Source organism: Rosa rugosa, chromosome 7, assembly GCF_958449725.1.
Source record: "Rosa rugosa chromosome 7, drRosRugo1.1, whole genome shotgun sequence".
NCBI lineage: Eukaryota > Viridiplantae > Streptophyta > Magnoliopsida > Rosales > Rosaceae > Rosa > Rosa rugosa.
This window is the reverse complement of record NC_084826.1, coordinates 32,563,892-32,587,754: the sequence shown is the minus strand read 5'-3', so window position 1 is coordinate 32,587,754 and position 23,863 is coordinate 32,563,892. Positions and strand designations below refer to the sequence as shown.

The window sequence follows — 23,863 nt, the reverse complement described above, 5'->3', positions numbered from 1 at the left end:
CATGCAACCCTAAAAAATATAAATTGAGGGGATGTGTTTATCATTTTGCAATCCTTCGTTAAGGGCTATTCCATAAGGATTTATTTTAACAATTCAGTTTAACTATTAAAGGATTTATTCAAATAACTGACACATCACTAAGCTAACTCTCTCTATCCCAGTCTAGGGTTAGGGTTTTCTGCGAGATCAATCTATAGAACTAGCAATGACGTTAGTTGATGCAATTAATGGCAGCCCGCCTAGCCTCTTTCCTTGCCATCGCAGAAGGAAAATGGCAGATGGATCTGCGTCCGTCTCAGGGAAAAGGTTTGAGACAACCGGAAGTGTTCATGGTGCATGGAAAAACTCCTCACAGTGAGGGATTATAAGCAACGCTCCTTTTCTGAGAATGTTTCGGAATGCCTGGAGAATTAATGGCACTTGTAGGCTCGAGGAGGTTGAAGGGATTGATTGCTTTTCTCATTTTCTGATCCGATTGACAGGCCAGGGTTTTGGAGAGGTGATTCTTGGGGATTCAATGAGGATGTCCATATTGACAAATGTCATATTGATATATATATATATATATATATATATATATATACAGGGCCCTTCCTCTAAGGGATCCCTTTTTTTGGTATTTTATAGGGATAGGCATTTTACCAACTTTGGGATCATATTTTCACATCTCAACCGTTCAGTTTTTAGGTCCTAATGTGTAGATCACTTCTGCAAAATTTCAGCCAATTTGATGATCGTTAAGGCATCCAAAACTGCAATTTACCATTATAAACACGAACGGTTCCGGTTCGACAGATTCGGTCCGTTCGTGTAAATTGCAGTTTTGGATGCCTTAACGATCACCGATTTGGCTGAAAATTTGTAGAAGTGATCTACACATTAGGACCTAAAAACTGAACGGTTGAGATGTGAAAATATGATCCAAAAGTTGGTAAAATGCCTATCCCTATAAAATACCAAAAAAAGGGATCCCTCATTGGAAGGCTTCTATATATATATATATATATATATATATATATATATATATATATATATATACTGAACCGTACTAGCTTTAAGGCAGTTATCAATGCCTTAACGACCATCAATTTGGCTGAAATTTTGTAGAGATGATCTATACATTAGTACCTAGAAACTGAACGGTTGAGATGTGGATATGCGATCGAAAAGTGACCCTAAACCCTAACCTCGCTCTGAAATTTCAAAGCGATGCCTCGCTCTAGATAGGATCTGTATATATATATATATATATTAGTAAGCGCAGGAAAACTAATGCACCAGAATCATTCCCTTCATTTCCATTCTCATTCCAGGTTTCAACTTAACTTTAACATTTTATAGCAGCGTGTTACATTTTGATGAGGAAAACTAGGTTTTATCCATTCTAAAGTGAATACTTTTGCTCAGGAAAGGTTCAAACATGATGCAAAGAATGGTAGGTGTTGGAAGTTGTAGTTGCATTACTTAGGCTAAAAAACCAGGTTAGCATTTTTACTGACCCCCAATAAAAGACCATCTTTCATGTGGAAATGAATGAGTTCGAGTGGACAAGGGCCATTGTTCACTAAACACAAAAACAAACTGAAAATACAAGGACAAAACATGTTTTCTGGAAAACGGGGATTGATAGGCACGTTGCAATCCTTACTGGGTAGAAACCAAAAATAACGCAGAACACACAACTTTTGGTTACGCAGTGAAAACCTCAAGTATGAGATTAAAAACACTGCGGGGCTCTTACTCTTGATAACCCAAAATAAAATCAATTCACTAATGATGAAGGATATGTTTCTTTACAAACACAATTAGCACTAGCTCGGCTACAATCACTAGACTTAACTAATGAGGTGTTTGTCTTGAATCTTGATCACCTTCTTCACTTGAATGATCTGCAACTATCGCTCATCTTCCATTAACACCTTCTCTACTGATCTCGAGAGAAAGAATGATCAATGAACCACTTTTACAAGGAACAAGTGTTTCAAGGTTTTTCTATGCGTCTCTTGCTAAGCCAAACGAGATGATCTCTTTGTTGCATCTAAGTCCCCTTATATTGAACGCCCTTTTTCACAAATCTTCATCAGAGAACAAATTCTCAATAACCACGACTTTTACCTTAATTGGACTCCTAAAAGGAAAGGACTTTTAATAAAAGATATCCAATTTAAACAAAACAAATCCTAAATCAATTTTGACACATCCTAAATTAATTTGGATTTCAATGATGCAACTTCACATACGGGAAGTATCTTTGCATGATAAAGATTAAGAAAACAAAAAGATACTTTCCTAACGAAAACTTCCTACAAATTAGGTGCATATGCTGACTCAAAAGGATACTTCATCGTTTTGTATGGGAATGCCAATACACCAAGTGCAAAGCTTGTACCTACACAAACAAAATTGTCAAAAAATAAAATAAACTAACAAAGAAAATATAGGGTTAATTGCTTGCGTGGAAATCTAGCATGTCCAATTTGTCTAATTTTTCTTTAGTGATTACAGAATTTTGGCTCCAGTGGCCTTGGCAGAGTACGACGGAGTGAGTTTGGAGACATTTGTGCCGTTGAAGCTTTCGTCGTATTGGATTTTTTTTGTAGGGAGTGTCGTCGACATTTTCGTCGTATTGGCAGCACTCTTGGGGAACTAGGATTGGGACCGGCCAGCTTTTCACACCGGCATGCTTCGAATCCAGGTTGAAATCAAACTGTTGCCGCCTCTACTGTTCAAGCACCAATTCTGGGTCATAGACTAGGTGGAGTTTTTGGTTAAATTCAAATACAAAAAGTTGCTCAGTCGCTGTGGGTAGTGTGGCTTGGTGATGCACGTAGGTCTGCCATGCTCAAAACCAGTTTTGGAGGAAGATGGTGAAGCTGCAAGAGTGATGTCGCAACAATTTTCCATTACTGAATTGTGGGCAGGTCGTGTTTCTGGGCCGACAACTTCTAGGGTTTTGGTTAATGGCCAAACCCTAGTTTTTAAAGTGCATGCAGGTACCAAGATGCATCCCAAAGTCATTTTCTACTACCTCTGTGGCGGCGCTGCCAAACTGCGGAGATGTGTCAATATCTAACTATTGGAGGAGCCTGGAAATGAAGTTAGACCTTTCACTGAAAAGTACGGGTTTAACGACTGAGGATGATATCACTATTTCTCTTAAGAAGCTGAGTTGGGTTTGGTTATAGGTAAGAAGAATCTGGATGCTATTAACATGAGACTGGTGGTTGTGGCAACTATTGGCAGTGGGCAAGGTAAGAAGAAGAGGGGAAGGCCAGTGGATAGCTTAAAGAAGCTTCCTTATGGTACCGTTGGGAAAGGTAAAGGTATAAACCCTAAACCGTAAACCCTGAAGCTGGACTGGACAACAAGAAAATGACTAAGAGCAAGAAGACCAACCTATTGTCGAGATTGTTAGCTGCTGAGGAAGGTATAAGTTTTGATCCTAAAGTGAAGGAGCTTACTATCTTCTAATTTTATCTTACTTTTAGGCACTGTTCTAAAACTCGGCCGCCCAGGCCGCTTAGGCGCCGCCTAGGCGCTGGGCGGTGAGTCTTCGACTCGATTAATAGCTAATCGGCGGTGTTAGGTGGTTTGATTTTGGGCGGCCGCCTAGGCGGCCTTGGCGGGCGCTTAGGCGTCTGAGCGGCTACGCGGAATATGCTGGGCGGTGAATTTAAGCGGGTTTGGGCGTATTTATTTCAATTCTTGGTCGAGGTAATAGTCTTTCCGGCTGCGTCCGGTTATGTTCCAGGGACAATCCGATTTGGTCTTCGCCGAGGTTGTCGATCTGGGCTCAGTTGCCAGCGGTCAGTTTGACAGTCTGGGTCGCTGATGCCGTGGCCTGTCTGATTGGAGGATTCTGGTACGGGAGGTCAACCACTGAATTCTGGAATGATGGTAGATGTCTGGTTCGCCGATGCTTTGATCGGTGGTGATCTGATCAGAGGTTGCCGAACTTGGTCTGGGTATGTTATTGGCTTCTTAGGTCCTATCACCTCTGCGTTGGTTCAATTATGTTTGCTTTTCATGTCTATCCCTTTAGGTGTTTCGGATTTTGTTTGTTAGATGATGTGAAGATGAAGTTTATAGGCTTCACAATTATGGATCTGTACTAAGAATAGCTCTTGCAAGATGAAGTGTTTTCGATTTGGTTGGTTTTTAATATCTATCAGGAAACTAATTAAATGGGAATTGAATTTTTGCTGCAAACTGGAGTTGTTCTTGTAGAGTTGCAGTCACTTTTTGTTTGGGGTTTTGAGTAATTAGGTTATACTTTACTGTATCATTATCATATATAGGAAGAAATTCTACAATGGTTTTCAATCACTGAAGGAACAAGAAAAAGGGGATGAATTGAGTCATAATAATAGAAAAGAAAACTAAGAACATGAAGGATAAGAAGTTGCTTCTCAGTTTCTTTCTTGTTGGTCACCAACCCTTTGTTTTCAATGTGCAGAAGTACTCTTTTATTTTTTTTGAAGGAGGCAGAAGTACTCCTTTAAGGTTTATCAAAATTTCATTTCTACTATCGAGATAGTTTGTTTTGTAAAATGATAATCTCAATGATAATCTCGATATAATGTCATTTTTAATCAATTTAATTACTTTTTAATTATTTATATATTCTTAAATGTTATAAAAATAAATTAAAAATTAAAAAATACAAAACCGCCTAGGCGCCGCCTAGGCACCCGCCTAGGCGTCTAGGCGCTAGTCCCCTGCTCACCGCCCGACTAGCGCCTAGCGATTTTTCGAACCTTGCTTTTAGGTTACAAGCCTTTTTTAATAGGAACATCTTCTATGAGCTTTATGAGATGTTTCTAATTTTTTAGGAGAGTGAAATCCACACTTTCCATTTTACCATCTATCTTTCTTTCTTTGGTAATTTAAATTTTGTCTTTACTAACTTAAATTTTTGTCTTTTTATGAGAACTTTAACCAAATAAGGAAAGAGGGAGTGTGGATTTCACTCCCCATTTTTTATCGATACCACAATTGGGTGCTGATAGATGAGACTAGATGAATGATTTTTCCTTTACAATGCGAGGTTGTTCTTAATTGATTAGGCTTGCTTGATGCAAGCATCCCTTAGACTTTAATGACTAGCATTGGCCTAGGTAGGTTTTTCAGAATTTTTGTTGGATTTCTTGTTTAAGTGCATTTGGACTCTATTTGTTGGCTATTGATTTCTAATAACATCAAATCCTATTTAAAAAAAAAAAACTGCGAGATTGTATTAGAGCGATGTTCAGCACTGAGAGTTTGGATTTGGACCCAGTTTGAAATCAAGTTCAAATCCAAACTTGAAATCGAGGTCGAATTTGATCTAGATCTATACTCGGGTTGCATTAATTCGAATCCCTATATGAGATCACAGTGAGATCACTTTTCGAGTCCAAAGAACTAGCTAGGTAATATCTCAAGCATAGGGAGTTTATAACTTTATATTTTATTCCAATTTCAAATCCGGAAAGTTTACTTTAATTGTCAACTATTTTTTTTTTTTTTATGAAAATAGGTCAGCCCATTATATAGATTCAGCAAGCAGTACAAAAACGAAACCGGAAAAAATTGTTCCTTAGGGAATCGTAAACACCTATCCTAGAACAAGAATAAGACATAGGACACCCCCAATACACACACCGTATTGTTCCTTAGAGATAACCAAACGTGAAATTTCATAAATTTCAGAAACTGCTGTACTGATAAGTGCATGGGGACAACCTTGGTGACCTTCACAGATCATATTAACTTTGGTGGCATGCTTGCAAATGTTTCCTTGCATCGACCACACATAATCACAGAAGGAAAATTCTGATCCAGGAATCCACACTAGATTTATAATGTTACTGTTCTTCTGGCTTGAAACCTTGGCAAAGAGACGGCCTTTATCATCCAAGGTAACAGCAGAATCAGAAGTTTGCAGGGCCCTGTGCCAAGACTTAGAAGCAATACCTTCTTCATTGATGTTTTGAAAAGAATCACATTTATCAGCATATTGATCCAGCCAGTAGCGTGAGTGCAGCTCTGTTATCAGCTTGTGTACTAACGAATCAACTCTTTGGAATGCTCCAAAATGTGAATCAGCAAACAATTTCACTTTCAACTTTACGTGATATGCTTCAATAGCACCAGATGCCTCCTGACTTGCAATATTAACTACAGGTGTGAAAAGAAAGTGCAAGATCTTCAGAACATCCATTTTACATTCAACTTGAGGCACAGTGCCAAAATCATGTGCTTTTTGAAACTTCGCTTGAAGCATAAGAAACATCATTTTCCTGTAAAGAACATAAATATCCACAATGGCAAGGTAAGGTGTCTCTTGGTTGCTCAGGTCATCAATTCGCAAATTGGTAGCAGTATCTGTCATGGCTGCAAGTTTCCTATCTTTTGGTTTCTCTAAAAACTCATAAATGAATCCATCTGTATACATCAAGGCATGTATAGCATTCTAGCCCACCATCTGATCATCAATAGGATATGCCAAGCTTGGTATTATACTTGCAGCTTCTCTCTTAAACTTTGTATTAGGAAATGCAAGCAACCAAAATAAAAATGAAATTCCAACGCCATCCATCTTGACATGTAACTCAATGGAGTCAATGCCCTTTCCACATAATGCAGCAACAATTGTATCCATTATATATACTAACATTTGAACTCACCCGCTCCTTACTAACACTCCTGAAAAGTATATTGGCAAGCACGTTCACATAATCATGAAATAACTTGGCATTCCTTACCATTATCCCAAATGTGTCATTAGGAAGCAAATTCCCAGCATTGTCAATGACTTGACTGGAAGATGTCCAATTTCTCGTTGAAATCAGGTCCTTTGACATCATTTTCCTTATCATCAAACCCACAACCATGTTCATTAACACCAAACTCGCTACGTCCTTTTTCACAAACACCCAACATTCTTGACAAGGAATCTGCACACTCTGTTTGTCCTATCAAAAAATGCACACTGCACACAATGAATGCCATATTTTGTGTAATCAGTTTGTTGGCTGTATCACCAACAAGTTGTGTCTTCATTTGGCGACAGAGATAGGCAGAAATTGCTTCCCATATATTCTTGAGATTCCTATCAAAACAAAATTCATGGAATTGATTTAGAAATTTTTTTAGCATAACCAATGAATAAAATACCTCTTTCTAGCAAGGAATGGCAATTTCATGAAGAGAATCATGAGTGACAGCATCAATGGCAGACTGCAAGGTGCTTTCAGTCACTTGTAATACACTATTGAAATGCTTGTGGAATCCTTTCTTCATGACTTTGATTTCAACCAGCAACCCCAAAGCTTGAGCTGCTGCAACCCACAGTTGCTGCTGACTTGTTACCATCAGTTCTGCAACTCCAATAAGAGGATCATACATCTCCGAAACAACTAGCTTGAGTTTAATAATTTCTTTCAGAAGTGTAAGAGCAACAGATGAGGGGTCCTTTTCAATATCAACAAATGACGAAGCAGAATGAATAGACACCCCTCTCCTACACATCAGCTTAAACATTTCCAAAGCCTCCGCAATTTTGTCCATCGATCTGCTTTAACCCCCCCCCCCCCCATTCCAAGGCTATGACATTTCCTACCCTTCTCCACATCCAACCACCTTTCACACACACTGAACAAAATTGCTAATGTAAAATGCGTAGGCACCATTCCCTCCAAAATCATGGCATTATAAACATCCAACGCCTTTTCCTCCTGACCATTTAGGACCAAAGTACTAATCAGAGTTTTCCACGAGACAATGTTCCTCTCAGGCATTTTTAGAAACAATTCTCTAGCATCCTCTATAGTCTCCAAGCAATTTACAGAATTCATGGCAGGCTTACGACTTGAAAAATTCTCATTCTTCTCAACAATCAGAACAAAATCAAGCGACGACAAGCACTCATCAATTCTAACAACTGATAATGGATGACACTCTAATGGTGCTCTAATACCTGATGCTGGAATCGCCACTGACCTCAAGCTCATCCAGTATGCTCCTCCAATTTGAGGTGGAGACTGGCGATAAATGGTGCTGTCAGGTACTTTGTTGTCAACAACCGCATCCACTAGGATTGGAGCGAGCTCGTCGTTCTCATCCACAGTGTCCTCGTCGGTCAACTCCTGGAGCAACTTAACGTCAGTAAAGTTCTCATCCAAGACCGGTGAGGCACGGTTGACCTCCTCGGTCAGGGCGACGGAGAGAGGCTGGCGAAGCTTCTCCAGCTCATCCACCATAACGGAGACGGCAGGTCTGGAGTGCAGGACCTCATTTTGCTCCAGAACATCGGAAATTGGCGGTGGAGAAGAGGAAGAACCAAACATAGCTGAGCCTAAAATGGCTACAGATACAGTTGGCCCGAATGGGGATGAGTTAGCACCCGAAGGCTGCGTCGATGAGGATGAGCCAAACTCGGACTGAGATGGGGTTGAGCCAAACATGGGCTGTGATTGAGTTGAGCCGAGGGAAGGTGTAGAAGCTGCGGTGGTGGTGGCTGGGGCGTTGGAGGATCCGACTCCGAATGATGGAAACGGATTCAGAAACTGGGTTTGGGGTAAAAAGGTGGGGACTGGTGGTGACTGAAATATTGGAATCAATGGATTCATGTTAGACGCAGGCCAAAATGAGCGATAATCTGGGTAGATTGGTTCGACCACAGATTGAGATTGTGCGTAAATGGGTTGACTGGTGGACGAATCTGTTCGATTGGGAAAGGGAAATGGTGAGGAAAAATTGTTTGGGAAGGTGGTGGTGAAGGTGGGTAACTTGGTTGGAATGAAAATTGAGAAAGAGGTGGTGGATAGCGTGGTGGCAATGGGAATTGGGAAGGAGGAGGAGGGTGAGAAGCATGCGTGCTGCAATAAGAGCCGGGGATCCCACCGCCGTACCCCGCTGGACTCACCGGAAACAGGCCCAGTTGCGGGCTTTGATACCAGTTGTTACGATCCCCGGAATCGTAGCCATGGTATGACATAGTAGCGAAATCAAGAAAAGAGAAAGTCTAGAGAAAACAGAAAATAGAAATGCAGATTTTCATTCATAGATCTGTTGTACAAGAAAGCTAGTAGATATAGAACTGTTTAGGACACGTGTCGACCAACCAGTAATGACCCCTACCAAACATACTCCCAGCCAATGAATTAAAAAGCGCGCCTCAAGGCGCGCCTGAGGCGCCAAAAGCGATTTTCTGGACTGAAAATGAGTGTGCGTCAGGGGCTAGGCGACGACGCTGGTGAGGCGTTCTCCAAGGCGTGAAAGGCGCGAAAGGCTTCCTCCAAGGCGCGAAAGGCGTACGCGCAGAAAAAAAGTGAAGTGACGTCGTTTTGAAATAGAATGAGTTTAAACGCTGTCTAGGTCGCGACTGCTACCCCAAATTCGATTTCAGCCCCGATTTCAGCCCTCTGCCCCTCTCTGTTAGCAAATTCGATCCCTAAGTCCCTAACCCAGAGTTCGAGTTAGGAGTTCGATTTCAGCCCTCTGCCCCTCTCTACGCAGCAGTCAATTTGAGCTTGATTGGAGGTCGATTCGGAACAGGCCATTTGAACTTCTGAAGGTATGATTCCCGATTTCCCGTCTATATTTACTTGGGTTTGAGTTGTTCTTGTCTAGACAATCATATATGTCCAGCAACCCCATTAATTTGGTTGCAATAGTTTGTGGGTTACTGTCAATTACTCAATTTTGCAGATTTTTCTACTTTTAGATATTCTTGTTTGTGGGTTACTGTCAATTTTGCAGATTTTGTGATCCCATTGGAATTGATTTAGATTTTGTTGGATTCAGTTTGAGTTTTGAGTAAAGACTTCATCTTTTTTTATTGGGTGAAGGCTCGGGGAGTGAGTAGCTTAAAAATGGGGTTTGAAGGATCCTGTTAAGGATGGGATTCTTCTCCAGCATCCTTTTTGGATGCTCTGTTCTCAGTCCTCTTTTGAAATAGCAGCTGGAAGATATTGAGATGGGCTGAACTGGGTTTACTATATTGAGGCCGAGTAGCTATCTGATTATCTCATGTTAATTGATATATGATTAGCTATATGATTGTGTTAATTGAGTGATTGTCTCTTGTGTATGAGTCAAGTACTCATTTTGAGCTGCAGGGGAGAGAGATCAAAATAGGAGATTTTTTCTTTTCTTTTGGTAAGCTGCACAGTGGGAATTTGAGTGTTAAACTGTTAATTGATAGCAGCAGGAAGATATTGATTGTCTCTTGTGTATGATACCAATTATATAATACTAGTAGAGTCCAGGACCATATTTCACAATAATTGAGGGTTAACTGTTAATTGATATGCTGCTCGGTTAGTAATGTTGTGATTTTTGGCAGATTGCATGATTTTGTGCAATAGCAGTCGTATACTATATGTAATTGATAGGATGCTATGTTATAATGCAGGTAACAATGAGTTCTACTACTACTACTAGTGGGACAACAATGAGATCATGCTTGATTTCATTTTATGTTGGTAATTTTGTTGAATCATATGCTTCTAGTACTTAATTTATTGTGAGTGAATGACGATTAGTAATGTTATTTTGGTTACTCTTAATGTGGTATGTATAAGAGTAGAAATTACATGCATATATGTGATTTATACGAAAGGCTTACGCCTTATGCGCCTTATGCCTCAAGGCTGCAAGGCTCTCCCGAAAACGCCTCGGGTACGCCTTCAGCGTTTTAAAACATTGCTCCCAGCACAAGGACCAAACGGTGCGCACCAACTAAATAAACCCTGCGTTTTAATTGTAAATAAAATGATTCATAACAAATTAAGCCCACAAATTCGCAGCCAACAATGGACTGTCCACTCAGACCCTCAACATCTACGGCAGCTATGATCAGCTGCTCGATGACCCATGTGTCGATGCTGTGTACATGCCTCTGCCCACTAGTCTTCACCTTCCCCATGTGTCGATGCTGTGTACATGCCTCTGCCCACTAGTCTTCACCTTCACTGGGCTGTCTTGGCTGCCCGCAAGAAGAAGCACTTGCTTTTGGAAAAACCAGCGGCTCTTGATGTGGGTGAGCTTGATCAGATACTCCAAGCTTGCCAATCCAACGGTGTACAGTTCATGAGTGGGAGTATGTGGCTGCATCACCCTAGGACTGCCAAATTGAAGGACTTGATCTCTGATTCCAAGCTCTTTGGTCAAATCAACTACGTAAGTAACCGACTCTCATTCTTACTATATTTTACTAGTTCATCCTTCATCTTTTGGATTTCTCTGTGTTGCACTCAATCTGAGGGCGCACTCATCTATTTGCTTATTTAAGCTTGCAAAGTGTTGTGCCTTTCACTTCTTTTGTCTCTACAATCTTGCAATTTAGACTTTTAATTTCTTCTTCTTCTTCTGTTTTTTCTTTGGCTGGACTGGATATACACCTCTGTAACTGTAATTGTATCATTATAACAACATAACTAAGAGTAGGGTTATTACAGATTGAATTTCATTCATTTCTGCAGTTTCATGCTTAGCAATATCACTAAGAGTTGGTTAGTCTTTTTTTCTTTTTTTGGGTTGGGGGAGGGGGTGTTGTGTAGGAAGTTATTTATCTAGTGACTTATGACCAAAGAGAAATGGATTTTGAGGAAGTTGTCATAATGAAATGGTTCCTGAATGCAGAGACTTCTTTTTTTTTTTTTTTTTTTTTTTTTTTGGAGTCTGTTCAGTACTTTATGATAATGTTTTTTTTTTTTTTGGTAAATAAACGAGTATATTAAACCAAAGAGGGGAGGGCAAAGCCCAGTACAACCAAAGCCAGAGGCAAAAAACTTACAAAAGCAAGGGAAACAAGCCATCCAAAAAGAAAGCAAAACAAACCAAAAAAGGAATCAAAGCAAGGACAAAAGCTAAGTAGTAGCTAAGTTCCACTTTTCAGCAATGGTTCTATTAGTACTTGTAGACTTAAACTTGATGGAAATGAACCTGCATCTAATCGTGGTGATAATATGCTTGAAAACCACAGAGGGAACACATCTTTCACTCCTAAAGATGCGATTATTTCTCTCTTTCCAGATGAAGTAAACAGAAACCGATTTATGATAATGTTACTGGCTATAGGTTGATTGTCATAAATGTAAATTGTTGAGTATAGTTTGCTTGAGTTGCTTGTCAGCAATAAATGTGAAACTCTCAGTTTATAAATGCTATCAATTGACTCCTCTTCAAAAGTTTTCATAACTTGTATCTAACTATCATATGCTTTGACGCTTTTCAGATTCATAGCTCATCAACACTTCCAGGAACCAAGGAATTTTTGGAGAACAACATAAGAGTGAAACCAGATTTAGATGCTCTCGGTGCGCTTGGGGACCTAGGCTGGTACTGCATTGAAGCCATTTTGTGGGCTAAGGACTACCAACTACCAACTATAGTCACTGCTCTACCAGATGTCACAAAAAACTCTGCAGGGGTCATCTTGTCTTTCACTGCATCAATTCAATGGGAACCACGGGACCCAACTGTTGCAACAATTCACTGTTCTTTCCTCTCCCACACATCCATGGACTTGGCTGTATCTGCTTCTAATGGTACAGTGCGTTGCAATGACTACATCATTCCATATGCCGAGAACTATTGTTCATTTGAATTCACAACCGGTGCAAAGTTTGCGGAACTCCACATTGGGTGGAGTGTAGTACCTGAAGAAGTTAGAGTGGTTTCTCAGCTGCCTCAAGAGGCCTTGATGGTTCAAGAGCTCTCAAGGCTTGCCGAGGGCATCAGGGAATTTGGGTGTAATCCGGACCAAAAATGGCCACAAATCAGCAGAAATACACAATTAGTATTGGATGCAGTGAAGAAATCCATTGATCTTGGTTTTGAACCTGTTAGGGTGTTATTTTGATGGATTTGATTACCTCATGCTCAACAAACAAGTACATACATTGAGCTCTAAATATGTCATATGTTACATTAGATAGAATTTGATTAATCTTGAAGATTGTCAAATCTGGATGTTCCTCTAATAAATTAAGCAGATATAAATCTTCTTTGCAATATTTCTTGTATTGATGAATTCTACATTGATTAAAAAAAGAAAAGAAAAGAAAAGATAAAGGGACTGTACGTTGCACCTTTACTTAGAATTCTTGGTCTTTGGCGCACTTTTCTTCTCTCGTCTTAATTTCTTTAAATATTGTATCATATCTTCACGGAAAAAGGTGTCAGGGAACTGATCCTTTCTTGGTTTTTTTCCGGACTTGCTGCTCTCTTCTTTCTTCTTATCTTCATCACTTTGTTTGAGTCTCGTGTATGAATCCATGCCAAGATTGCTGAAACCAAATTAATATCAAAATTAGTTTATGAGTAGAGCTTTTTGATTGTGATTTTAGAAGAATTATTTAGATTTAGAAATTCATATGCATTCAAGCTATTGAATCTGTTGATAATTCAAGATTATATAAAGACTAATTTTAAAGCAAAAGCTAGTATTTTCCGGAAGAAAAATCTACAATTCAAAGTAGTATGTTTAGGATTTGGACACACCTTCGTAATGCTATGAACATTGTATAAGAATTAGGGCGCTGCACAACTTTAAGAATTATTGGATCTTTCACAATGATCGTCGATGAATAAATAGAACTACATAGCAAGGAAAGATAAAGTTCCGATCAATCACGAAATCAATCCCCCAATGTACAAGGAAAGAATCAATCAGCCATTTAATTTATATCCTCATCACTTCTACGTACGTCTCTATATAGAATCGCATTTAATTTATAGAAAATTACATAGTAGCATATGACCAAAGATGTAAACACAGAAAACCCACTTGCCAAAAGATTTATACAAATTAGGACATGAGCCCAGGCCCAAAAGTCAAATGATGCAAGCCTGACCCCCAAATTTAATGCAGAATGACCAAAATACTCAGTTTGATGAAATATTTACGCGTATGCCACTGACCCAATACCAACACCCCAAAACGAAAACCCAAAGCCGCCTGGGCTGCCTCCGCTCCCGGACCCACCCGCTGCTTGCCCAATCGTGCCGGAAATCGCGCGACGCCAAGGTAAAGCAGTAGATCTCTTGCTTCCTGCTCTGATTTTGCCTTGTTCGAATTAAAACAATACAACAAGAATGAATATTCATGAATGATTTGGGGATTCAGGCGCCGGAGTCCAGTGGCAGCACGACATGTTCTCGGATCAGGGAGCTGCCTATGTAGCCCCGGCTGGCAGAGCCTCCGCCATCGAAACTGGAACCAAGCTCTACATCTCTAATCCCGACTATGGCGTTTCCAACGAGGACATCAGGGAGCCTCCGCCATGTGATTCTGCTGTTCCTCCTGATCCCCTACCTCCTCGGCTTCCTCTTCTTCTTCGTCGCCGCCCTCCTCTTCGTCGAGTTCTGCTGTGGCGCCCGATCGCGCAAGTGCGACTGCCATGGCTGCAAGGGCTTGAAGAAGGCCATGGAATTCGATTTGCAGCTGCAGAATGAGGAGTGTGTCAAGACCGGGTCTAAGGAGATCGATAAGTTGCCCTGGAAGGGCGGGAGTGACACCAATCCCAATTACGAGTGTCTCCGGTCCGAGCTCAGGAAGATGGCTCCGCCGTCTTGCTTTTTCGAGCACGGTGTGGGTGCCCCGTCGCCAAGCTTGAAGGCTGGGGTCCCAAGCGAGGCCGCCGGCATAAGAAGTGACTTTTCCAATTTTACCCTCAAATGCAATTGCTTTTGTTTCTGGAATTTGTTTGTTTGTGAGGATTGATACAAGTAGTATAATGTTGCAATGATGATTCAGTAACTATAGTATAATGCATTGATTGATTGATCGATCTGGATAATTATCAATTTTGAGTGGAGGGATTGCATACTGGATGCTATTAATTGGGCATTTCAACTTTAAGGCGGTTATTTAGTGTTATGAAAACAAAATCTCTAATAGGTTTTGGAAGGTTGATTCTGCGTATGATGTATATGTACATAGTTATCAAGTCTTAAGATTTCTTGTTCATTAATTCTGCAAGTATGAGTGTAACGAGTGCAGTAGAAGAACACGAGTACGAGGGCAGTAGCAAAACTGGATGAGCATGACTGCAGCGAGTGCAGTAGCAGGATTGGATGAGTGCAGTAGCAGGATTAGGAGATGACGAGTGCAGTAGCAGGATTAGGCAATGACAAGTGCAGTAGCAGGATTTGACTAATGCAGTAGCAGGATTAGGCGATGACGAGTGCAGTAGCAGAACACGAGTACAAGTGCAGTAGCAGAACTGGACGAGTATGAGTGCAGCGAGTGCAGTAGCAGGATTTGACGAGTGCAATAGCAGGATTAGGCGATGACGAGTGAAGTAGCAGAACATGAGGACAAGTGCAGTAGCAGAACTGGATGAGTATGAGTGTAGTAGCAGGATTAGGCGAGTGCAGTAGCAGGATTGGACGAGTGCAGTAGCAGGATTAGGCGATTATGAGTGCAGTAGCAGAACACGAGTAGCAGAACTGGACGAGTATGAGTGCAGTAGCAGGATTGGACAAGTGCAGTAGCAGGATTAGGCGATCACGAGTGCAGTAGCAGAACACGAGTAGCAGAACTGGACGAGTATGAGTGTAGCGAGTGCAGTAGCAGGATTGGACGAGTGCAGTAGCAGGATTAGGCGATCACGAGTGCAGTAGCAGAACTGGACGAGTATGAGTGCAGCGAGTGCAGTAGCAGGATTAGGCGATCACGAGTGCAGTAGCAGGATTAGGCGATCACGAGTGCAGTAGCAGAACTGGACGAGTATGAGTGCAGTAACAGGATTAGGCGATGAGATAAGAGTAGTAGGAGAGTGAGGTTTTGTGAAGTAACATAAATGGATTATTCTCAAGAAAAAAAAAAAGAGTAAAATAAACGGATTGTTCTCAGAAGAAAAAAAATTAACATAAATGGATTATTCTCAAAAAAAAAAAAAAAAAAAAAAAAAGAGTAACATAAACGGATTGTTCTTAAAAAAAGAAAAAGTAACATAAACAAATTGTTCTCAGAAAAAAAAAAGTAACATAAATGAATTATTCTCAGAAAAAAAAAATAACATAAATTGATTATTCTAAAAAAAAAAGTAATATAAAGGGATTAAAAGTAAAAAAAAAATAGTTAAAGATAAAAAAATAAATTAAATCATGACATGTGGCAAGTGGAGAGTAGATTGTCCTTATTTGTAAAATTTAATCCTTGTAAAGAGATTAGAAGTCAAAAGAAGTAGTTAAGGATAAAAAAGTAAATTAACTCATGACATGTGGCAAGTGGAGAGCACATTGTCCTTATTTGTAAGATTTAGTCCTTATATGTTTAATTCAATCTTTAGTGGATGTATTTGTTAAGTCATTTTTTGTCAATAACTTATATGTAATTTGTTATTTAATTTATTTACAATAAATTTTGTTTTAATTCTTATGTTTTTTTATCCCTACCCCTACCCCTACCTAGGGCAACTCGCATCACCGCACCTATCCCATGATAACCAAGATAACAATGAAATTTGTACCCCCGACCTCCAGTGTGTTTGTTAGAACAAAAACATAACAGCATTCTTCTGAGAGAAGAAGAAGAAGAAGAAAAGCCACTGCTCACATGCAACCCTAAAAAATAAAAATTGAGGGGATGTGTTTATCATCATTTTGCAATCCTTCGTTAAGGGCTATTCCATAAGGATTTATTTAAACAATTCAGTTTAACTATTAAAGGATTTATTCAAATAACTAACACATCACTAAGCTAACTCTCTCTATCCCAGACTAGGGATAGGGTTTTCTGCGAGATCAATCAATAGAACCAGCAATGACGTTAGTTGATGCAATGGCAGCCCACCTAGCCTCTTTCCTTGCCATCGCAAAAGGAAAATGGCCGATGGATCTGCGTCCGTCTCAGGGAAAAGGTTTGAGACAACTGGAAGTGTTCATGGTGCATGGCGAAACTCTTCACAGCGAGGATTATAAGCAATGCTCCTTTTCTGAGAATGTTTCGGAGTGCTTGGAGAATTAATGGCACTTGTAGGCTCGAGGAGGTAGAAGGAATCGATTGCTTTTCTCATTTTCTGATCCGATTTACAGGCCAGGGTTTTGGATAGGTGATTCTTGGGGATTCAATGAGGATGTCCATATTGACAAATGTCATATTGATCTATATATGTTAGTAAACGCAGGAAAACTAATGCACCAGAATCATTCCCTTCATTTCCATTCTCATTCCAGGTTTCAACTTAACTTTAACATTTTATAGCAGCGTGTTACATTTTGATGAGGAAAACTAGGTTTTGTCCATTCTAAAGTGAATACTTTTGCTCAGGAAAGGTTCAAACATGATGCAAAGAATGGTAGGTGTTGGAAGTTGTAGTTGCATTACTTAGGCTAAAAAACCAGGTTAGCATTTTTACTGACCCCCAATAAAAGACCATCTTTCATGTGGAAATGAATGAGTTCGAGTGGACAAGGGCCATCGTTCACTAAACACAAAAACAAACAAAATTGTTAAAAAATAAAATAAACTAACAAAGAAAATATAGGGTTAATTGCTTGCGTGGAAATCTAGCATGTCCAATTTGTCTAATTTTTCTTTAGTGATTACAGAATTTTGGCTCCGGTGGCCTTGGCAGAGTACGACGGAGTAGGGGTGGATTCGGTAGAAAACCGACGACAAATTCCGTCAACCGGGTACCGACCGAAGTTGGTCGGTTTCCCAAATCTGCAACCGAAACCGAGCTGCCGTCGCCGGTTACCGACAAATCGGTATACCAAATTTCGGCTCAAATTCGGAGAACTTGTCGGATCTTGAAATTAGGCTCCGCCACCAAGATAACACCGATCACAGTCTTGATCACACTTTCCTCCATCTGCAAGCCCTAATTGAAATTAGAAATACGGAGCTCTTCCTCCAGTTTACCTTAATCTCTTCCTCCAAATTACCTCAATCTCCATCGTCATCATTCTGGGTCTGATTGGGAGGGGATATTGTAAATCGGGTCAGAAGGGAATCGAGTTGGGTTTTGGGGGTTGGATTGAAAATTAGGGTTTTCGATCGATTTGAAGAAGAAATTGAATTGTGAAATTGGGGGTTTTGGGGTTGAATTGAATTGAGAGCTTGTGGCAGATGATTTATATACTAAAAAGAAGAAGATGATGGGGGACGTGGAACTTTGCAGGTTGCGAGTTGTGTGGCAATCAAACAAAAAGAAGAAGATGATGATGGAACTGATAAAGAAGAAGATGATGATGGAACTGATAAAGAAGAAGACGATGATGGAACTGGAAATAAGAAGAGGAGGAGGAAAGAGGATGAGAAAATAAAGTGAAAGAAAAAAAACGATGAATGAGGGCAGATCCGAGTTGTTTTGTTTTAATTATGTGGTGTATGAGGGAATAAATATAAAGTTTGTGCATAATATAGTAAGAGCAACTTGTGCTCTAGTGGCTAAGAGGTGGAGATCTTGTGCAGGAGGTTAGGGATTCGACTCCTATCTCTTGTCAAGTTTTAATCATTTTGTATACTATTCGGTTGTATACGTATATACGGTCGGTACGGTATACCGACGATATGAGGATTTGCATACCGTAGCCGAGCCGAAGCTGACTTCCGGTACGGCTCAGCCGAGCCGAAAAGTCGATAAGCCGAATCTTCGGCCCAAATCGGTTCGGGCCGGCTCGAATTTCCGTACTTCGACCCAAATTTCCAGCCCTACGACGGAGTGAGTTTGGAGACATTTGTGCCGTTGAAGCTTTTGTCGTATTGAATTTTTTTTGTAGGGAGTGCCGTCGACATTTCGGTCAAAGAGGATTATGAGATTGATTGGCAACACTCTTGGGGAATTAGGATTGGACCTGCCTAATTCGGTCCGGTATGCTTTGAATCCGGGTTGAAATCTAACTGTTGCCGCCTCTATTGTTCAAGCACCAATTCTGGGTCATAGACTAGGTGGAGTTTTTGGTTAAATTCAAATACAAAAAGTTGCTCAGTCGTGGGTAGTGTGGCTTGGTGATGCACGTAGGTCTGCCATGCTCGAAACCGGTTTTGGCGGAAGATGGTGAAGCTGTAGGAGTGATGTCGCAACAATCTGCCGTGACTGAATTGTGGGTAGGTCGTGTTTTTGTGTCGACAACTTCTAGGGTTTTGGTTAATGGCCAAACCCTACTTTTTAAAGTGCAGGTACCAAGATGCATCGATCCCAGAGTCATTTTCTACTACCTCTGTGGCGGCGCCGCCAAACTGTGGAGATGTGTCAATATCCAACTATTGGAGGAGCCTGGAAATGAAGTTAGACCTTTCACTGGAAAGCGCTTGTTTAACGACTGAGGATGATGTCACTATTTCTCCTAAGAAGTTGAGTTGAGTTTGGTTATAGGTAAGAAGAATCTGGATGCTATTAACATGAGGCTGGTGGTTGTGGCAACTATTGGCAGTGGGCAAGGTAAGAAGAAGAGGGGAAGGCTAGTGGATAGCTTAAAGAAGCTTCCTTATGGTACCGTTGGGAAAGGTAAGGCTATAAACCCTAAACCCTAAACCCTGAAGCTGGACTGGACAATAAGAAAATGACTAAGAGCAAGAAGACCAACCAATTGTCGAAATTCTTAACTGCTGAGGAAGGTATAAGTTTTGATCCTAAAGTGAAGGAGCTTACTATCTTCTAATTTTATCTTACTTTTAGGTTACAAGCCTTTTTTTAGTAGGAACGTCTTCTATGAGCTTTTACAGTTCTTCACAAGGATGTTGTCATGCTTTTCAGCGACATTCATAGCTCCAATGAGCTCATGAAACCTTGTGATCCGTCCTGCAGTAACATCGATTCGATAGTTCTTAGCAACCATCAATGCAGAGATGGGGAAGGTAGAGAGAGTCTTCTCAATCAACATCGCATTTGTGATCTCTTGACCACAGAATTCCATTAAGGATTTAATGCGAAGTGCTTCCGAGTTGTAGTCAAGAACTGACTTGAAATCACAGAAGCGGAGGCTATGCCATCTCACTTCTAGGTCAGGAAGCAGGGAGTCACGGACGTTGCCAAATCTTTCTTCGAGTGAGACCCACAGTCTTCTGGGGTCTTCTTCATTCATACACTCGTACTGGAGCGAATCATCCATATGATGAGTCATTAGGATGATGGCTTTCGCCTTATTTGTCTCTAAGGCTGCTCTATTTGCTTCCAAAGTTTGAGCTTGCTCAACAGTTAGCACGTCCTAGCTAGGCTCGAGAATCGTATCCAGGATTCCATCAGCCTTGAGATGCTGGCGGACATCACGAACCCACCTGTGATATCCAGAGCCAGTTGTTCCCAATGGAGCAAAGTCCAATTTGTTCAGGTTACTCATCCTGTAAGAGAACAAGAAATTAGGGTTAGTTTTGGAGCGTGAAAAGCTACCACAAAAACATATAAAATTTCTCGTAATCACTTCAAAGAAATTAGGAATTTCTGAGCGTAATCGCTTCCAAGAAATTCAATTCCAAGAGGTATTGGATTAGATCGAAACAATGACGTAAGTGGTCAATCATAAATTCTCTACAAACTCTAAGTTTGGAGATCTCAACAAGCTCCAAGCTTGGAGTGAGCACGAACCCCCATAGTTCGGCTTAATTAGGTCTCCCCTATGATTAAGAAAGGAGGGTAGAAGAAGGGAGTTTGCAAGTCCCCGAGAAAAAGAAGAGAAAAGAAATAAAAACTTCAAAAACGGGAACTTTTAGTAAAAAATACATCAAAATAGGTCGCCGGAAAAGTGCCCGGAAAATGGCTGAAAAGTCACCAGAAATTTGTTGACCGGCGTTGACTGGAGGGCTGACGTGGCAGGCTGATGTTCGTTGCTGACGTGGTCGTGGGGTCGGGTTGCTGACATGACCGTGGGTCCGGCTGCTGACTTGGCAGGCTGATGTCAGTGGGCTGGGCTTTGACTTCTTCCTTTTGGGCTGAGCTGCTTGTTTCTTCTTCTTTTCTTTTTCTTTTCTTTTCTGCTTCTGCCGGTTCCGAACTTTTTAGGCCGGTTCCAGGGAAATTTTTTCCGGTTCCCTAATACTGGGATCGAGACGCTACTTGTGGAAAAATTTGGTAGCAATTAGAGGTATTGAAGGTGGTGAACCGGTGAATATTTGCTGCGGGTGGTTTGGAGCTTCCGGTGGCCGGTTCGGTAGGTTTCCGGCCGGTTCTTTGGGTGGCGCCGCCGGTTGTGGACTCAACATGTGCGGCGGGGGCCGAAACGGTTTCAAGGTTTTGTATTCGGATTTAGAGTTTTGGCTATTAGGTTTTAGGGTTAGGGCGTTCGTGCTGATAACGTGTTTAAGGAAAATTGAATTGGGAGATAATTGAATCGTACTTTCATTGATAATAGGGGCCTCTTTATATAGAGGATTACAAGACATAGAATCAGAGTTGTACAAGGAAAGTTAATCGTACAATTAATTGGATATCTCCGAGAATATCTCTAATTCCTAACCCTATTACAACTAGGTCAAATAATCTAGAGTTTGGGCCAGACACATATTCTGGATTTACTTGTACACAAACTTAATTTTACCAATAGTTTTGTTATATTGTATCTGAGATCAATATTGGTTGTTCCTGCCCTTCACTTTCACTATATTAATAGGTTTATATTTACTTCAATTTTGTTCTCAAATCAATCAAGTAACTAACTATTTATTGACTCCATTCCTTGGGTACTCTGCTTTCTAATTGTAAGATTATGCTTACCTCCTTTGAATCTTATTCTATTCAGCATATTCATCGTGAGCGAAATATGCATACCTCCTTTGAATCTTATTCTATTCAGCATATTCATCGTGAGCGACATATGGTTGCGGATGGTTTAGCCAAGAGAAGTACTGATGAGGAGTTGGGGCTTTGCAGATGTCCTTCCATTCCTCCCTTTGTCAAAAGCTGTGATGGATGATATTGATGGCATTCCTAGGCCCAGAAACTTTATGTCTTCTAAGATAAACTAGTTTTTTTTTTTAGAGTTTCTATTGGGACCTCCAAATCTGCTCACTTGACCTCACTCTATTATGAATTATTAAATGACATATATAACCTACTATAAAATGACTATTAAGGACAATAATTATACTAAAAAATATTATATTTATTTTATGTAGACTTTCCAATTCAATAATATTAGATTGTATTTCTTATTATTTTCCTTATCTATTTTTATTTTTCCAATTTCACTACATACTCATTAAAGCATTCATATATATTTAATAAAAATATGATTAAGATTATGTGACATAAAAATGTATGATATATATGTTGAACGCATATTGGTGAGGGAAAACAAAATAAATCCTCTTATGATTTATGACATCCATTATAATTGCAAAAATAAAAAAATAAAAAAATAAAAAATAATAATAATAAATAATTAATTAATTAATAATGTGGAACAAAAAATACAGAAAAAAAACATTAAACAAACAATTTTTTTTTTTTAGAATAAAAAAAAATGATTTCTTCATTTTTTTTTTTTTGCACAGCTAAAATAGAAAAAAAATTATAAAAAAAAAAACAGAATAGTTCATGGCATTTTCTTATTGATTAGACATTAATTTTTGAAACTCAAGTTTGATTAAGAAATGTATATTTAGTTGTAGGTCGTGAGCTGTGAAAACCTAGCGCTTTGCTAGGGGAGAGAGCAGCCGCCCACGCGGTTTGCTTCTGAATCTTCCTCCATGAATATGGAGGATTTGGGTGATTCCGGTGGTGCGGTAGGGATCTGGCGTAGCAGCGAGGGTTGCTTGCCTCGTTTCTCTTCCATGCGCCGGAGTTACTATGGTGATTCTCGAGGCCATTGGAGGCTCGGATGGTGGAATCGCTTTCCACTTCTGGTGGTGGACGAGCGTCGTACGATGGAGGCAAGTCTTGGTCGCGCACGACGGTTCTGGATTCGCGTCTGGAAGGTTGATATGGGCGACGTTGGGAGGCATGCGACGGGCGACAAAGCGCCGGATGCTGAGCCGATAGGCCGCAGCTTTCCCAGGCTGAAGATGCTGAGCGACGGCGTGGTGCAGATTGGTTTGAAGATCCGGATTTGGGATCCGGGTCAGATCTGGGGCTGGGCCTGGATCTGGGTCTGGATTTGGGCTTGGCACTTGGCCTGGATCTGGGTTTTGAGGTTGATTGTCTTTTGGTTTTCATCCTTTTGGTTCTTAGGTCACTTTGGTGGAAGATTGATCTCTGTTTGGCGTATTTTTTACGTGGAAGATGTTTGGATGGTCACATCACCAGTTACATTGTTAGAAGATTGCCCTTTTGTGGATGGTCACACTATCAGTAACATAGGTGGAAGATTGTTCTCTTTTCGACGTAAGATGTACGAGGAATCTGCTTGGTCGGTCATACCACCGGTTACTTTGATAGAAGATAACCCTGTTATGGTTGGTCATACTATTAGTAACTTTTCACATAGCACAGTTTACACCCGATGCGTCCTCAGATGCATTTTTGCATCCAATCGTATCTTTGCTAGGTTTTATGTTCATTGCTTTATTTTCGTATCTTTCATTTATGATGTAGTTTATACATCTGTCTTTTGTAATCTTTCTTATTATTAATGGAGTTGACATTTATTCTCAAAAAAAAAATGTATATTTAGTTAAGATTTATAGAGTGATTAAATCATTGAAATGACTAAATTTTTTATTTTAAAGATATTATTATCTTTGCAAATTATATGAGTGAGGTTATTTGAGGAAGTTTAGTGAGGTTTAGTGAGTAAATTTAGTATTTAAAAATTTGATAAGAGGTGTAAAAAGCATAGAGGTCAAGTGAGTAAATTTAGAGGTTCCAATAGAAAAACTCTTTTTTTTTTCTGTTTTCTTCCTTGCTTCTGGGCCTTGTGCCCCCATTGTACCAAACAAAAAAAAACTAACTATTTATTGAAAACTAGATACGCAAATGAGGAAGGAAGG

The 23,863-nt window shown here is 40.1% G+C and overlaps 2 protein-coding genes across 2 annotated transcripts; both read left to right on the top strand.

Moving 5' to 3' along the window:
• Positions 1-10,900: 10,900 nt before the first annotated feature.
• Positions 10,901-13,002, top strand: LOC133719909 (uncharacterized oxidoreductase At4g09670-like). Its single transcript, XM_062146099.1, has 2 exons — positions 10,901-11,166; positions 12,224-13,002. The coding sequence occupies exons 1-2, from the start codon at positions 10,930-10,932 to the stop codon at positions 12,848-12,850; spliced, it is 864 nt and encodes a 287-aa protein (XP_062002083.1). The 5' UTR covers positions 10,901-10,929; the 3' UTR covers positions 12,851-13,002.
• A 1,234-nt stretch (positions 13,003-14,236) lies between these two features.
• LOC133723190 (uncharacterized protein At5g19025-like) lies at positions 14,237-14,713 on the top strand. The gene has a single exon (XM_062150009.1). It carries the CDS (start codon positions 14,237-14,239, stop codon positions 14,711-14,713), a length of 477 nt encoding a protein of 158 aa, XP_062005993.1.
• Positions 14,714-23,863: the final 9,150 nt, after the last annotated feature.

What these genes read in the sequence shown, in the direction of transcription:
- LOC133723190 (XM_062150009.1), top strand. Translation starts at nt 14,237, where the DNA reads ATGGCGTTTCCAACGAGGACATCAGGGAGCCTCCGCCATGTGATTCTG.
- LOC133719909 (XM_062146099.1), top strand. Translation starts at nt 10,930, where the DNA reads ATGCCTCTGCCCACTAGTCTTCACCTTCACTGGGCTGTCTTGGCTGCC. An exon ending in TCTTTGGTCAAATCAACTAC is followed by an intron (nt 11,167 to 12,223) that starts GTAAGTAACCGA and finishes GACGCTTTTCAG; the next exon opens with ATTCATAGCTCATCAACACT.